Source organism: Podarcis gaigeae (genome assembly GCF_964106915.1).
Source record: "Podarcis gaigeae genome assembly, chromosome: 2".
NCBI classification, from domain to species: domain Eukaryota; kingdom Metazoa; phylum Chordata; class Lepidosauria; order Squamata; family Lacertidae; genus Podarcis; species Podarcis gaigeae.
In genome coordinates, this window is record NC_139679.1 from 123,382,170 (window position 1) to 123,397,399 (window position 15,230).

Below are 15,230 nucleotides of genomic sequence, written 5' to 3' on the forward strand. Positions count from 1 at the left end.
CCTGGACCGTCCAGGGGCCGGATTTAGAAGGCGATTGGGCCGCATCCAGCCCCCGGGCCTCAGTTTGCCTAGCCCTGCTCCTGACAATGTACTCCAAACCTGCCTGGTGTTTTTACATGAGGAGAATGTGTGCTTTTATTGAAAATGCATCTCTGGGTTATTTGTGGGGCATATTCCCTAGACCAGATATAGTTCCCTATATAGTTTGGTATACAAAGTACGTCCTGGAGGCTGACATCCGTATAAACGACCAAACTGATTAAAGAAAGAAAAAAGCTGAGCTACGTTAGAAAAGCGACCCAATAATAAGAGATCTCGCTCTCATCGCCCTGCTAAAAATGTAGCGCTTTCTGCCAGGAGAAAAGACACAGTAGCGATGCTGGCCAAGAGGAAGACCCCCCTTCCTCCTCCTCCTCCTCCTCCTCCTCCTCCTCCTCCTCCGCTCTTTCTCGAGACCCCAGGGCTCTCTCTGCAGGCTCCCCCCTCCAAGTCCCCCTCCCCCCCATCTGGCGCCCCCCAGGCCTGATCTGGCCAGCCCCCCAGGCATCGTCCCCCGCAGCCCCTTCTCCCCATTGCCCCAGGACTCACCCCCAGGCAGCTCTTGCAAGAGAGAGAGAGAGGGAGGCGGAAGCAGCCCCTCCGCTTGCAGGCGGGAATGGCGAGGGAGGGGCTTTGCTCGGGAGGACCTTGCCCCCCCCAAGCCTCCCCTTCCTGTCCTCTCTAGAAACCCAGCTCTGTGCCTTTTAACCCTTGGCAAGCCGAGCACAAGCGGAGCACCGCAGGCAGGAGCCCAGGAGGAGCCGCTAACCCAGAAATATTACCTCGTGTTAAGAACTTTGCTTCAGGATGAGAACAGAAGTCGCGTGGTGTCTCAGGTTAAGAACAGTTTCAGGTGAAGAACGGACCTCCGGAATGAATTAAGCTCTTAAGCCGAGGTACCACTGCGCATGCAACCTGAGCATAGATAGTAGGGCTTCACCGCATTAATACTCCACGGAGCATCAGCACTGCATTAGTCACAGCTTTGAATCCAGCACAGAGCATGCATGTCTTCGTGCGTCCAACTTCCATCCTGCTTCCAGCTCCACCCACTCAGACAACTCTGGCTTTTGTTCTCCTACCTGGCGGCTAGGTGGAGGCAGGGAGGCCCACTCATATGTTCTACGGCACAGGGCAACTTCTTTGGTTGTGCCAGCCATGGCACCACTCAAAATCAGTCTCATTCACACATTAGCATGACTAAAAAGGTAAAATAAAATACTCAGGAGTCCGACTGGTACAGAAAAAGGGTTCTTTACTTACAATTAATTCATTTTAACAATAATGGCCTTGGATCCTAAGCCTATGTAGCAAATGCATAGTTTGGAGGTACTCACTACAGACCCATGTGTCCTCTATGGCTGTTTGTGAACAAGAATAGCCTGACCACTGGAGCACTGGAAAACTTGGAGCTGGACTTCTGCAATGCACTCTTTCTGGGGCTGCCCTTGGGTCTGGTGCAGAATCTCTAGTTGGTGCAACATGATGTGGCCAGATTGTTCTCGCGAGCTTTTGGCCAAGAACATCTGGCACCACAGCCCCCCATTTGAAGGAACTATCCACTTAATACTATTTTCTGCTTCCTGCAACTTCCATTCCTGATCCACAAGAGGACCTCTTCTCTTATTCCAGGGCTACTAAGCTTACCCAGGAGGCACCTTGATGAAAGTGTCAGGATGCGGTGTCTCTCCCCCACACAACATGACTCCAGCAGTTAATTTTGGTGGTCAGGTGGGATTGCTATGAGGAATTATGGAAAATGTAGCAAGCCATTGTGTCAGCAATGAACGCATTGCTTTGAGTGGGCTTGAGCCATCTGACATGATTTCTGATCAAATCCCACAAGCCTCTGCACCTCTGCCATTTTCTCACTGCCTGACAGTCATGTATAGCATGCTAAAACACAGACCAGTTGCTTCACCGGGCATCCTCAGTACATAAAGACAGAAAGTAGCTTTGATGTAGATTTTGTTAATCTTTAGGTCGATCTTAAGGGCCTGGAAGAGAGTTCACAAGGAGATGGTAAATACGGTCTTTCTTTCCTATGGGTTTATGACCTCTGGGTTTCCTAAATGCATTCCTCCTAGTTTCTTTGTAGTTGAAAGGATTACTCTGATCTGACTTTGTCCCACGTGGGGGATTTTTTGAAATGCTCAGAGGAAATCTGATTGGGTCTTACAAACGCTGTGTTAAGAGTTCTTTTCTTAATAAAAGGGACCTGGGCCAGGGTGTGGCAGATTATATTATTGGCACTTCCTCCCAGAGTCTTGCTGGCCAAGCCTCGTGTGTATTTTATTAATCAGGGCCCAATCCTTTCCTTCGCCTTCAGAACGCAACATTAATTAATGCAGATTTATTACTACATTACAAGGAGCTCTGGTAAGAGCTAAGCTTTATCAATCCTCCAATGATGATCCAGTTGCCGAAACATGGCGATTTCTCCCTTTCCTGCCCCAACAAGAAATCCCCCACCTTTTCCTCCTTCCAACCCCCCTCTTCTCAGCTAGCTTCGAAAGTCTCCTGTTTCTGGGCAATTCCACCCCTCATATCTCCCCTTCTCTTGTGTCTTCATTGGAGCCTGTAAATTGCATTCCAGTTCACTGTACCTCACTCTGTACAGAGGTCACATTCCTGCTACTCCAGGGTTGCCAGGCGTCCCTGGATTTCCAAATCTGTCCCCGGAAAAATTCTGTCCACGGAATGTCCCCAGATTTGCAGATCTGTCCCTGGGAAACATGGCAGCAGCAGCCTCAGCAGCCCAGAGCCAGCCTTTTAACACAGTTGGCTTTGGCTGGCTTCAGGAGTTGCTCACTGCCATGGCGCCCGCCATTTTTCCTGCACCACAGCAGCGAGCAGCGAGCAGCTCCTGAAGCCAGCCAGGCTGTCCCCTCCTGGGCAACGGCCGCCCGCCCATGACTCCCGAGCCTCCCCTGATCTGTCAAAACAAAGAGAGAAGGGGGCAGGAGATCAGGGAAGGCTTGGGAGTCACGGGTAGATGGCGCACTGTTGCCCAGTTTTTTAAAAAAGACTCTGCGCATTTATCTTTCGCAGGGTGCGAAAGGAGGGCTTTGCACCTTTATACAATATGCATGTGTGCTTGGGCCCAGGGTCTTTTGCCTCACCACCCCCACTACTGACTCCCTGCTGCTACTCAGCTTCATTTAAAAAAATCTGGTAACCATACTTCTCCCTCCTCTCTGAGGAGGAGGCCAGCTCTTCCCTCCGCCTCTGTGCCTGTTTGATCTACCCTTGTCAGGGAGGCAACTTCTCTGACAGAACGTTTTTTGGGAAACCCAGAGGGTGGGGTAGGTGGGTGTTTATTACATTTCACCCAATGATCTCAGGGAAGTTCGCAGCATAAAAATACAGGATAAAACCACAAAACATATAATAATAATAAACCCACGAAACTGCATCTGCTGAATCGTCTCTGTCTTTACTTGCAATTTCGGTTCCCTTTTCCACCTCTCAAATTCATCAGAGTTGCCCTATCCTGAGCTGGCATCAGTGGGGGGAAATTTGTTAAAAGAACCAGAAAACCAACAGGATTCTGCCAGAGCTCACGTATGATAGTTCAGGGAACTTCTAACTCTTAATCTTGGTACTTTTCACCAGTCTTTGGCATTTGCATCTCACAGTTTGGAGGCAGATCTTGGAGTTTTCATAAACATGTTTTTCTTCAGCCCAGCAGTTGCAGGTGGAGCTGCATAAAGTGTCTAGGAACTTGCAGAGGTGGTACTTCTTCTCCGTATAATTATAAAAATGATAGTGTGTGTGGTTTTTTTGCTTCCAAAGATCACATTTGAGTCCACTAAACGTGATGTTATGGATATGAGGCAGAAAGGTCTGGCAGATATATGCTTCCTGAGCCACCCAAAACTTGGGGGGGGGGGGGCGCTGAGATTTAGGACAGATGATAACTGCACCAGAATGAGGTTGGCTTGACTTCTCTCCACTTCAGATGTGACCCCTCTGCAGGGCTCTGTTAGTAAGAAGAAAGTTACTGCTACTTGCAAGGACTACAACAAAAGACTTCTAATTCTTTGTAAGGGAGGTGCTCGTTCCTGGGAGGAAAAAGATGGTCCTCATTCTGCTACTTCTACTGCCTTATGGGGACTGTGGGAAACTGAAGACAAAATGCCTCTTGTCTTTGGAAAGGGATGAGATAGATTCACCTAATTATTTCAGGCCAGGAGACCACCTCATCAGTGGGGTCATCTCTGCCACAAATACTGTGTTTCATCCTCATATCTTTAGCCAATGTCCTTCCACCAGCTTTTATTGGTAAGACGTTTTATGGGGATGGAAGTTCCTGGTGTTCCACTTGCTACCATTTCCATGAGATCCAACTCATCTCCAGTTACTTTCTGGGGCCTTTCTCATGATCTGGTACCTGCCTTTAAGAACATAAGAAGATCCCAATGGCAGATAAATTGGGGAATGATTAGGCTCTCAGTGGCTACCAGTCACAATGGCTATGTTCTCCATTCACTGTCACAGGCACTATGCCTGTGGGTACCAGTAACTGAGAATCTCAAGTAGGGGAAGTGTTATCCTGCTTCTCAGTTTTGCATGTGCATCTGGTTGGCTGCCTTGAGAATGCTGGAACAGATGAGCCTTTGGGCTGATTCTGCAGGATTCTTCTGAAAAATGATGGTAGGAGAAGGGTGTCTTTTTGCCTTAGGTTTAATATACAAGGGGGAAATATCTACATTCTCAAAGTGGAATTATGATAGTGCTTTCTGGATCTTTTAATCACTGTCTTAGATCCATAATAATAATAATAATAATAATAATAATAATAATAATAATTTATACCGCACCCATCTGGCTGGGTTTTCCCAGCCACTCTGGGTAGCTTCCAACAAAATATTAAAATACAGTGGTCTGTTAACCATTAAAAGCTTCCCTAAACATGGCCGACTGCTTCTAAAAGTCTGGAAGTTGTTCTTCTCTTTTACACCTGGTGGGAAGGTGGGTGCCACTACCGAGAAGGCCCTCTGCCTTGTTCCCTGCAACTTGGCATCTTGAAGTGAGGGAACTGCCAGAAGGCCCTCGGCGCTGGACCTCAGTGTCCGGGCTGAACGATGGGGGTGGAGACGCTCTTTCAGGTATACTGGACCAAGGCTGTTTAGGGCTTTGAATTGTGCTTGGAAACGTACTGGGAGCCAATGTAGATCTTTCAAGACCGGTGTTATTTGGTCTTGGCGGCTGCTCCCAGTCATCAGTCTGCTGCATTCTGGATTAGTTGTGGTTTCCGGGTCACCTTCAAAGGTAGCCCCACATAGAGCGCACTGCAGTAATCCAAGAGAGACATAACTAAAGCATGCACCACTGGCGAGACAGTCTGCGGGCAGGTAGGGTCTCAGCCTGCGTACCAGAGGGAGCTGGTAAGCAGCTGCCCTGGACACAGAATTGACCTCCGCCTCCATGGACAGCTGTGAGTCCAAAATGACTCCCAGGCTGTGCATCTGGTCCTTCAGGGCACAGTTACCCCATTCAGGATCAGGGAGTCCTCCACATCTGCCTGCCTCCCGTCCCCCCTAAACAGTACTTCTGTCTTGTCAGGATTCAACTTCAATCTGTTAGCCGTCATCCAACCTCCATCCGCCTCCAGACACTCACACAGGACCTTCACTGCCTTCACTCGTTCTGGTTTGAAAGAGAGATAGAGCTGAATATTAGAGGTAGAACAGAAATATCACTTGGACAATGTTGGCATGTATATAATTTCTCCCTCCAGGAAAGGACCCACAAAGTACTGGCAGTTCCTCTCCTTCTTGTATGCCATTCAAGCGATCAACCAGAATCAAAAGCTGTTACCCAACATCACCCTGGGCTACAGCATCCATGAGAACTTTTTTGATGGAAGGGTGACCTATGATGCTTTGCTAGACATGCTGTCCATTGGGCAGCTGAACTTTCCAAACTACAGCTGTGGTAAACAGACTAACGTACTGGCTGTTCTCGAAGGGTCCGACTCTCAAAACTCCATCCAGATTTCAAACGTGTTGGGCATCTATAAAATCCCACAGGTAGGAATGGAGAGAGGTATAATAGCATTATGATATTGGCAGGCATATTTTCAACTACCCTCCTGTTGATCCCTAGCATCAAATTTCCCTTCTTTGCGGCTGCCACAACCTTCAAGGAAATCACTGTTCCCACCAAAGGGTCCTTGCACTAGACCTTCCTCCTTCCTAAGACCTTCCCAATCTCATGTTGGGCTTAGAAATATTTAGGCTTTGATCTGAAATCAAACAAGATACAAATCTTCCTTCTCTTCCCAGGTCACTTATGCTTTTGTCTCTCATGTTCTGAATGATAAGAGGCATTTCCCTTTTTTCTACCGGATGGTCCCCAAAGAAGAAGCCCTGTACCCAGGGATTGTCAAGCTGCTCCAGCACTTCCAATGGACCTTGATTGGCCTCCTTGCACCAGACACTGACAACGGGGAGAGGTTCCTGAAGAGCTTGACACCCGTGCTCATCAAGAGCGGTGTATGTGTTGTCATCTCACAAAGCATCCAAGGACTGAATACAAATGGAGTATACATGTCTCGTCTTCCATTTCTCAAGTGGAGGCAAGTGTGTGTATTTGTTTACTATGGGGAAATGACTTATTTCTTAGATGGACTACTCATTATACAACAGATTTTTGACACAGTGATGAAATTCATTGTTGGAAAAATCTTCATCACAACAGTTTTGTGGGATGTCGCCCTGGAGCTGATGTATAATGACATATCTTTCCAAAACATCCATGGTATATTTTCCTTCTTCACTGAGACAAGTAAAGGGGCAAAATACGGTGATTTTCTACCCTTTTTCTTTGGTATTAAGAAGTTTTGGGAGGATGCTTTTAATTGTTTCTATTCAAAGCATGCATTCTCAGTGAAAGGCCGGACAAGATGCAGAGAGAGAGAGAAACTGGAGAGGCTTCCCCAAGATGATCTGGAAAGAATCCTCTCTCTAGACAGCTACAGGATCTACAATACTCTGCAAGTCGTGGCTCGTGCCTTAAATGCTGCATATTCATCTAGATCTAAGCAGAGGGGACCTGAGAGAATGGGACTTCAAAGGCTACAGCCATGGCAGGTATTTTCTTTCCCTTCATAGACATCTCAACTGAGCATGACAATCAATTGTAGTGTTGCAGATATTGAATATTGTGCAGTTTGAAACGATTGGAAGCATAAGAACTGGAAGCATTCATTTCCTTTTGGAAATGAATTATTGTCCAGGCCCATAGAAATATTATTCACTCTTTACTCACAGAACTCTTTATAACAGAATGAGAACATCATTCTTTCCAGCACAGGCTCGGGATCTCTCTCTCTCTCTCTCTCTCTCTTCCCTTCAGGAGAGCTTCCTTTACATATTGACTCTGTTGAGTTTTGGAGCCAAAGACTAAAAGGCAACTCCCTTCAAAAAGGAGATATTGCAATCCAATACCTTCATCACATGATCTAAGGTTACAACACTCACATGTTAGCTAGCAGAGAACAACAACCAGTTAGTTAATCTTAATCTCAGCAAGAGCCTGGAGCCCTTCAGAAAAAAAAATACTATGGAAAAAAGCCAAAGTTTGCAAAACACATTAGCCATTTTCCATTTTCAACCTTCTTTAATACATATAAATTTTTCATTTCTGTTTGCTATTCTTATTCTTGCCTCATTGCACAGCCCCCCGAGCAACTGCTCCCATCATGTGCCCAATTCTCCTTTCCCCGCAAGTTGGAGTTATTTTTGGCAGGGGAGATGACATTGATCAGGCTGTCTCTAGTCTCTATTCCTTTGACACCCGCTTGACTCTGCTCTGGCTCTCTGCTCCCTCCACCAAGCTCCTGCCTTTCCCTGCTGAAGCCCATATTAGAGATTTCATTCAGTTTGTCTTGAAAGGAAAAACAAACCTAATTTCTGAAACAATCCAAGGGGGCAGCATCCTTCAAAAACATGCTTACTAGGAGAAATTCACACAGAAATGCTGAAGAATTCAGATGAGTTTCTATTATTATTTTAAAAATGGTTCAGAAATGTGGAGAACTGAATCTAAGATTGGGGTTTATGTGAGAGAGAAAAGAGTATGAACCAAAAGTGACAAGATCCCTCCATGACTATTTGAGTTTGCAACCAGCTCTAAGCAAAGGGGAAGTGGATTGTCAGTATGCTTCCATTATTATTATTATTATTAGATAATTTTAATTAAATTTTCAATATAACAATTGCAAATAAACATTTTACAAATATCCAGTGACTTCCCTTCTTCTCTTTCCTTGGTCCATTTTACATCCTATACACCCCTGCATATTTTACTATAACCATTCAAATCAGTTTTCTACTTTTACACCCATCAAACATTATTTACGGGGTTGAATTTGTCTTAATGCTGCCACCATTTTCAGCTGTATACAGTTATTTTCCATATATTCAATAACTGCTTTCCACTCTTCTTTCAATGTATCTTCTTCTTGTTCTCTTATTCTGCATGTTAAATCTGCACGTTCTCCATATTCTGTCCACTTAAGCTGCCAATCCTCTTTAGCTGGGACCTCTCTGACTTTCCATTTCTGGGCTAGCAAAACAGGGGCCTATGCTTCCCTTTATTCTAAATGCTCTCATCTTTGCTTCTGTTCCAGCTCCACCCTTTCCTAGGAAGCACCCAGTTCTACAATTCTTCCATGGACAGAGTGTATTTGGATGAGAACGGGGAGCTGGCAGCCGACTTGGACATTGTGAACTGGGTGGTGTTCCCCAATAAATCCGTCCTCAGAGTGAAGTTTGGGAGTATCAACAGACAGGGATCCCCAGACCTGAAGTGCTCCATCGACCAGGAGGCCATTGTGTGGCCCAAGTGGCTCAATCAGGTGACGGGGAGTGGGAATCAAGCCTGTCATTTTGCTGTCTTTTCTATGAGCTCTAATAAGTGCTCCCTGTTCTGTGGGCTGCTGCCCTCAGTTGCCTGTCAACTCCAGCACTGGGCTGTTGTTCCAGATAGTTCCTACAGCTCCTCTGCTCAGCTGGGTGCCATAGAGGCTTCCTGCTAAACTGTGTGTATGGGGAAAGGGGGGTTCCTTGCTTTTCGGTTGCTACATGAATTTTATTAGTAGTGAATAGCTCATGGCCCTTATACAGAACTTTATTTAATGGAGGTCAATGGTTTTTTCCTGAATTTAATCATGAATCATTCATGTAATGGACAGAGATGGGAAATGCTGAGTTTCAAGCTATAGTCTAGATGCTACAGCAGATGACAACATACTATTTCTCAAAGAACAATTCTCATTGACGCTCTTCGTCTTTGTGCCTAGACCCTTCCTACTTCCAGGTGTGTGGAAAGCTGTCGCCCTGGATCCGTCAAGGTGATTCAGGAAGGGAAGCCTCTTTGCTGTTATGAATGTCTTCCCTGTGCAGAAGGGACCATCTCCGCTCAGGAAGGTGGGTGACTCCAAGGGAAAGGCTGGCCTTGGGGAAGAGAGAAGGGTCCCGTCAGGAATCTCTCAAAACCAATTCTCCCTCGCCTGAAGCGAGATGAACACCAGCTCCCTTGGCCTGAAGCGAGATGAACACTGCACCCCATAGTTGCCTTTGACTAGACTTAACTGTCCCGGGGTCCTTAAGGAGGGAGATTGTTATGGACCTAGGGTGGATATTAGACTTCTGCACAGACCCCTGATCCTCCTTTTGGCCCTGGTATAGGGGGCTCCAAGCAGCCCAACCTGCCAGAGGCCAAGCTGGGGATCTCTAGCCCTGGAATCCATTCCAAATTTTTTTGGGGTAGAGCTAATTAAATACCTGTAGTGATCTGTGGCTGTCTCAGACGGTCTTGGTTGACAACTGAATCTCTCCCAAGAGGCTGGATATTGCTCAGGGCTTGGCTGAATCCAGCGTATTAGACATTACTCTCTCTCTCTCTCTCTCTCTCTCAGATGCAGACCATTGCCAAAAATGCCCAGAAAACCAGCATCCAAACAAGGACCGAGATCAATGTGTGTTCAAGCATATCACCTTCCTAGCCTATGAAGAATCTCTGGGGGTTGTCCTACTTTCCCTTGCCCTACTGGGGTCCTTAGCCACAAGCTTTGATTTAGGAATCTTTATTAAATACAATGAAACTCCCATAGTCAAAGCCAACAACCGGGACCTCTCCTACATCCTCCTGGTTTCCCTCCTGCTTTCCTTTTTGTCCTCCTTCCTGTTCATTGGGAGGCCAAGGAAAGGGACCTGCCTTCTCCGACAAACGGCCTTCAGCATCATCTTCTCTATTGCTGTTTCTTCTGTGTTGGCAAAAACCATCACTGTGGTTCTGGCCTTCCTGGCCACCAAGCCAGGGAACTCATTGAGGAGATGGCTGGGGAAGAGTCTGGCCAACTCCATTGTCATTTCCTGTTCCTGTGTCCAAGTTGTCATCTGCATGATCTGGCTGGGGATCTCGCCACCATTCCCAGACTCTGACATGCACTCCCAGCCCGGGGAGATCATCCTGAAATGCAACGAAGGGTCTGTGGCCATGTTCTATGGTGCCCTCGGCTACATGGGCTTCCTGGCGGCCATCTGCTTCACGGTGGCTTTCCTAGCCAGGAAGCTGCCTGGGGCCTTCAATGAAGCCAAGCTGATCACCTTCAGCATGCTGGTCTTCTGCAGTGTTTGGGTGTCCTTTGTTCCCACCTACCTGAGCACCAAGGGGAAATACATGGTAGCCGTTCAGGTTTTCTCCATCTTGGCCTCCAGTGCTGGGCTCCTGGGCTGCATCTTCATTCCCAAATGCTACATTATTTTGCTGAGACCTGATCTGAACACAAAGGAGCACCTGACAGCAAAACTAAAAATAGCATCTGATTCTTAAAATATTATTTTTCAAGAAGGTAGGGAAGTGATGTTCTTGAAAAATGATGTTTCAGTTTAAAAAACCGTTACCCTCATTTGATCATGTAGAACCAACCAACTTAATGGAAGTAGTTATGAAATTTGTATTTGGTTGAAAATTTCTTAATACTTTGGAAGATATAGATCACATAGATCACGGGGAATTCACATTACCAACATTTTGTAATCAGTCGTGGAACGGAACAAGGATGTCCACTGTCACTCCTGATATTTTTCTTAATTTTAGAGAAATATCCCTCCAATTATACAATGCCCTTTATGGCATAGGAGTGAGTATAAATGAAAATAACAAATGTAGGCCTCTATGCAGACTAAACATACCCAATGTTAGGGTGCTATCTGTTGTTATTGCAGAGTATTTTACGCAGTGGAATGATGAGCAGTACGTGCCACATACTTTATTTTACTTTATTTACATTTCAATGCTGAGAGCTTACAAATAAGCATCTTGCCTCTGTGAGAGCAGAGAGGCATCCTCTCTCTTCGGAAGCACAGAGAGAACTGAGAAAAAAACAGGAAACCAGTGTACGTCACATCCAGTCTCCTTTCCCGTGAGAAACTCCAACAGCAACTCTGACTGTGGAATGTAAACATTGTCTTGTGACAAGCATTTCGCTGCACAGTGAAGAGAGCAGAAACCAACGGTTCCTGGCTGATTGCCCAGGAAATTCTAAAGACAAGGAAAAGTTTCTTACAGTCCTTTGCTCTCCCCTCCCCAAGCTTACAGAGTGAGGCCACAGAACCCAGCCTCCTGGATAATGGTGTCCTGAGTGAATCTCCACCCCCAGTCTCTCCCACTTCCTAACTCATCATCATCATCGCCTCCTCTGCAGGTGCTGCTAAGTGCCCTCTGTCTTTGAGCTCTTTGCTCTCCTACTTTCAAGACTTGCTGGGTTCTGGAAGATGGTGGGTCTAGAATGCTTTCTAATGACATGTCAGCCAGGTGTTGCTCTGGCTCTCCCATCATTTCCCAACTTTCCCCCTCATCTGCCTCTGAGCTGTGACTTCCCTCAAACCCCTGTTCTAAATCTATACTGTCTTCTTCCTCTTCCTCTTCCCTGTGAGGGTCAGGATGGAGAGGTGGTCTCCCCCATTCCTCCCTGGCCCTTGGTCATCTTGGTCACTCTCCACCCCATACCTGCAAACTCATCAATATCTTACTTAATTTATGGTGCCCAGAACTGGACACCGTATTCCAGGTGTGGTCTGACCAAGGCAGAATAGAGTGGGACTGTTACTTCCCTTGATCCGGACGCTATACTTCTGTTGAAGCAGACTAAGATTTCAACATTATTTTTATTAGAGTTAAAATTTGTTATCTTTCCCCCCTAATTGTATAATTAAAAAAACACACCTTTCAATGCTGTATTTTAAAATGTTGTGAGCCATGCAGGGACCTTACAGTGAGGGAGGGTCATCAATATTATTATTTAATATATAAAAAGGTTGCTGCATCACACTGTTGACTCATGATAAGCTTCTGGTGTAATAAGCCACTTGTCCTATATTTAGGCCTCTGCTTATTCTCTTCAGCCTCAGCAAAGGTGTTGTTAACATTTTGCTCCTTCAGACCATATACACAGGGACCTAGGTCCACATTTGTCCAGAATCTTACCTGCTCAACTGTCATCTCTAACCCCCCCCCCAATAATTGAATTCCCCCCCTGCCCCCGTTTCATTTCACTTCCTCAGAAGAATCCTCAAATGTTTCCACTGAATGTAGTAAGAAGGGAGCGTATTATGGAGGGGGGAGCTCCAGACGGACATTTCCACAGTGGTGGGAATGTTTTGGCAGTTTTTTTATTAAAAATTTGATGATTTACAAAAGTGTGCAATGTCTCCCTCTCGTATTTTCCCCCATGTAACATTTTTACAATTCAGTATCATTTTTTGAGACATTAGGAAGAAAAGGGGGAGAGGGGTGGAGGGGGGGGGAGACGATTGGGGTTGGGGTCGGGCGGCGATGTTTCTGTTTTACTTACTATATGTAGGGTTTGGTGTCAGCATTGCTTCTGCAGGTTCTTTGCTGTTCACTTCGTGTTCCTTTGGTGGTGAGAGAGGTTGGGGTTGGCCTAGGGTGTGCTTGTTCATTTGTGGTTGGCTGTGGTGGTCTTTGTTTTCATGGGTGAGGGGGGTGGGTGGGTGTTTTGGATCAGGTTAGCCATATTGATTTGTATGCTGTTGGTGGGTTTTTGTCATTGTCTTGTTGGGCTGTGTGTGTGATAAAGGGGAGCCATACAGGGGTGAAGGTGTCTTCTTCTATTTGTCCCCATGTCAGTTTCAGTTTATTGGTTAATTTTTCCAGTAGGCTGTTTCCCATACTATTTGGTACCATTGGCCCATGCTTATTCCTGACAGGTCTCTCCAGCGGTGGGAATGTTGTGACAGTGAAACAGAGGAGGAGGAGGAAGAGGAGGAAAGGAAAGGGTGAAGGCTTGTTGCTTGGGGAGGGGGGTAGATAAATCAGTGAAGGACAAGGCAGTTCTGGCCAACCTGGGCAACTGTTGCTTAGGTGGACCAGAAAGCAAAGAAAATGGCCTTTGCTGCAGTTAGGCCAAAGGAGAGCAAAATAGGGAAGGGAGGGCTAGCCAGGAAGAAGAGTGGGAGCTGCCCTTTTTGCTGCATATAATCAAGAAAAATAGAATATGCACTAGAGTTATAACTTTTTGACCTCAAAAACAAACAAACAAACCCCACTCCCTGTATTATAATGGGATGAACTTTTGCTTAGAAATACTGAAAAGGGGACTAATTCTTCTCAGTTGTGAAAAAAGGTCACCCCGAAATGTAAAGTTGGAATCATTGCATCTGTAACATTACTACTCATAAGTATTAGCACTTTTTAAAACTTTATGGAACTCTTTAGAACTTTTGCAGCTGCTTGGAACTTCCAAAAAATGTATTGGAGAATCACAGGAGGCGGGAGCCATCCATACTCCAGACACCAAGAAGCAATCAGGGTGCATTGCGCAATCAAAGTGGTGCGGGAACTTTATGGTCTTTGTGTTCAGGACCCTTGTGTTTCTGGGACCCATAGATGGCTGTGGGGACATGCAACAGACCACGCTTATAGAGAGCATGAAACCTACAAAAATGTTTAGCTCCATTGGGCCCTTAACTTTAAAAAAGGGGGAGTTTCAGGGAAGATGTGGAAGATTGGGGAAAATCAAAACCCGTTTCTCCCGATGAGAACTGATGAGTTGATGACCACTGTAAGCAGATGAAAACATTAGCAGGATTGCAATAAGACTTGTAATGTAGCAATTGCTATGAAGAAAATGGAGTGAGGGATGAGATGGTTGTGCACAACCTGCCACCCTTAAAAATATGTTTGTGGTGACATTTAAAACTAGCCCGTTTGGGGTGTCCTAAAAGCACGAGGGAAAGAAGGAAGAGCACAGCCACTTTTCATTTGTGATGTAGGCTTTTTGCTCTATCCCTCTCACCGGCTGCAGCTGTTTAGGGAATTGACAAGACAGGGGATATTTTATGCACCAAACTTTTCAGACTCAGTGCGATAAATTATGAATCTCTGGAGAAATCCCTGGAGAAATCCCCGGGAAAAATAAGAATATTTATGAGGCGGGGAAGCATTGCCCTGGCAACCTTCTGGAGTTTCTCTGTGGCTTGAGGAGCAGATGCAGAACTGAAGAAAACATGTTTGCAAGAACACAGAGAAGCAGCTGCCCTTTTTGACATGGGCCAGCACAGGGTGGAAAGGTCAGCTTGGATTTTAAATAGCAATGCACCTTCGTTGGGGTCAGGACCAATATATTATTTTAGGAAGTATGCAAATATATACACGCTCTACATAGCGTACCTACATCTGAACACTGTGAACTCATGAAACCCACTCCCTTTACAATACAAAAAATTCCTTCCAGTAGCACCTTAAAGACCAACTAAGTTAGTTCTAGGTATGAGCTTTCGTGTGCATGCACACTTCTTCAGATACTGTACCCCCAAACAGATACTGAAGAAGCGTGCATGCACACGAAAGCTCATACCAAGAACTAACTTAGTTGGTCTTTAAGGTGCTACTGGAAGGAATTTTTTGTTTTGACTATGGCAGACCAACACGGCTACCTATCTGTAACTGTCCCTTTACAAGATTATTATTATTATTATTATTATTATTATTATTATTATTATTATTATTATTATTATTTATTTACTGTTGTATACATAGAGTTCTCAGCGGAGTTCACAGAAAAGATCACAACATATATAACCAGAATAAAAACAACAACCCAATAACACCCATCCCCTGAAAGGAGCCACATTTTAAAAGGGTATAGGATGTCA

The 15,230-nt window shown here is 45.6% G+C and overlaps 2 protein-coding genes and 1 long non-coding RNA gene across 4 annotated transcripts in view; 1 reads left to right on the forward strand and 2 right to left on the reverse strand.

Moving 5' to 3' along the window:
- The window catches only part of LOC310837637 (uncharacterized protein), a 4,713-nt gene extending 4,021 nt beyond the window's left edge, over window positions 1-692 (reverse strand). The window contains exon 1 of the mRNA XM_083724548.1: window positions 589-692. The gene's annotated coding sequence lies outside the window, so the exon portion shown is untranslated. The remainder of the gene's footprint in view (window positions 1-588) is intronic.
- LOC310838315 overlaps window positions 1-15,230 on the reverse strand; it is a 110,729-nt gene that overhangs the window by 60,381 nt on the left and 35,118 nt on the right. The gene's annotated exons all lie outside the window — the stretch shown is intronic.
- LOC310837412 (vomeronasal type-2 receptor 26-like) lies at window positions 6,134-11,266 on the forward strand. Of its 2 annotated transcripts, none has more exons than XM_083723975.1 (4): window positions 6,134-7,136; window positions 8,678-8,905; window positions 9,350-9,476; window positions 9,968-11,266. In XM_083723975.1, exons 1-4 carry the CDS (start codon window positions 6,393-6,395, stop codon window positions 10,882-10,884), a joined length of 2,016 nt encoding a protein of 671 aa, XP_083580101.1. In that variant the 5' UTR covers window positions 6,134-6,392; the 3' UTR covers window positions 10,885-11,266. The 2 variants fall into 2 exon arrangements, with proteins under 2 accessions (XP_083580101.1, XP_083580102.1); XM_083723976.1 differs by lacking the exon at window positions 6,134-7,136 and adding an exon at window positions 7,660-8,042.

What these genes read in the sequence shown, in the direction of transcription:
- LOC310837412 (XM_083723975.1), top strand. Translation starts at nt 6,393, where the DNA reads ATGGTCCCCAAAGAAGAAGCCCTGTACCCAGGGATTGTCAAGCTGCTC. An exon ending in GGCCCAAGTGGCTCAATCAG is followed by an intron (nt 8,906 to 9,349) that starts GTGACGGGGAGT and finishes CTTTGTGCCTAG; the next exon opens with ACCCTTCCTACTTCCAGGTG. An exon ending in GACCATCTCCGCTCAGGAAG is followed by an intron (nt 9,477 to 9,967) that starts GTGGGTGACTCC and finishes TCTCTCTCTCAG; the next exon opens with ATGCAGACCATTGCCAAAAA.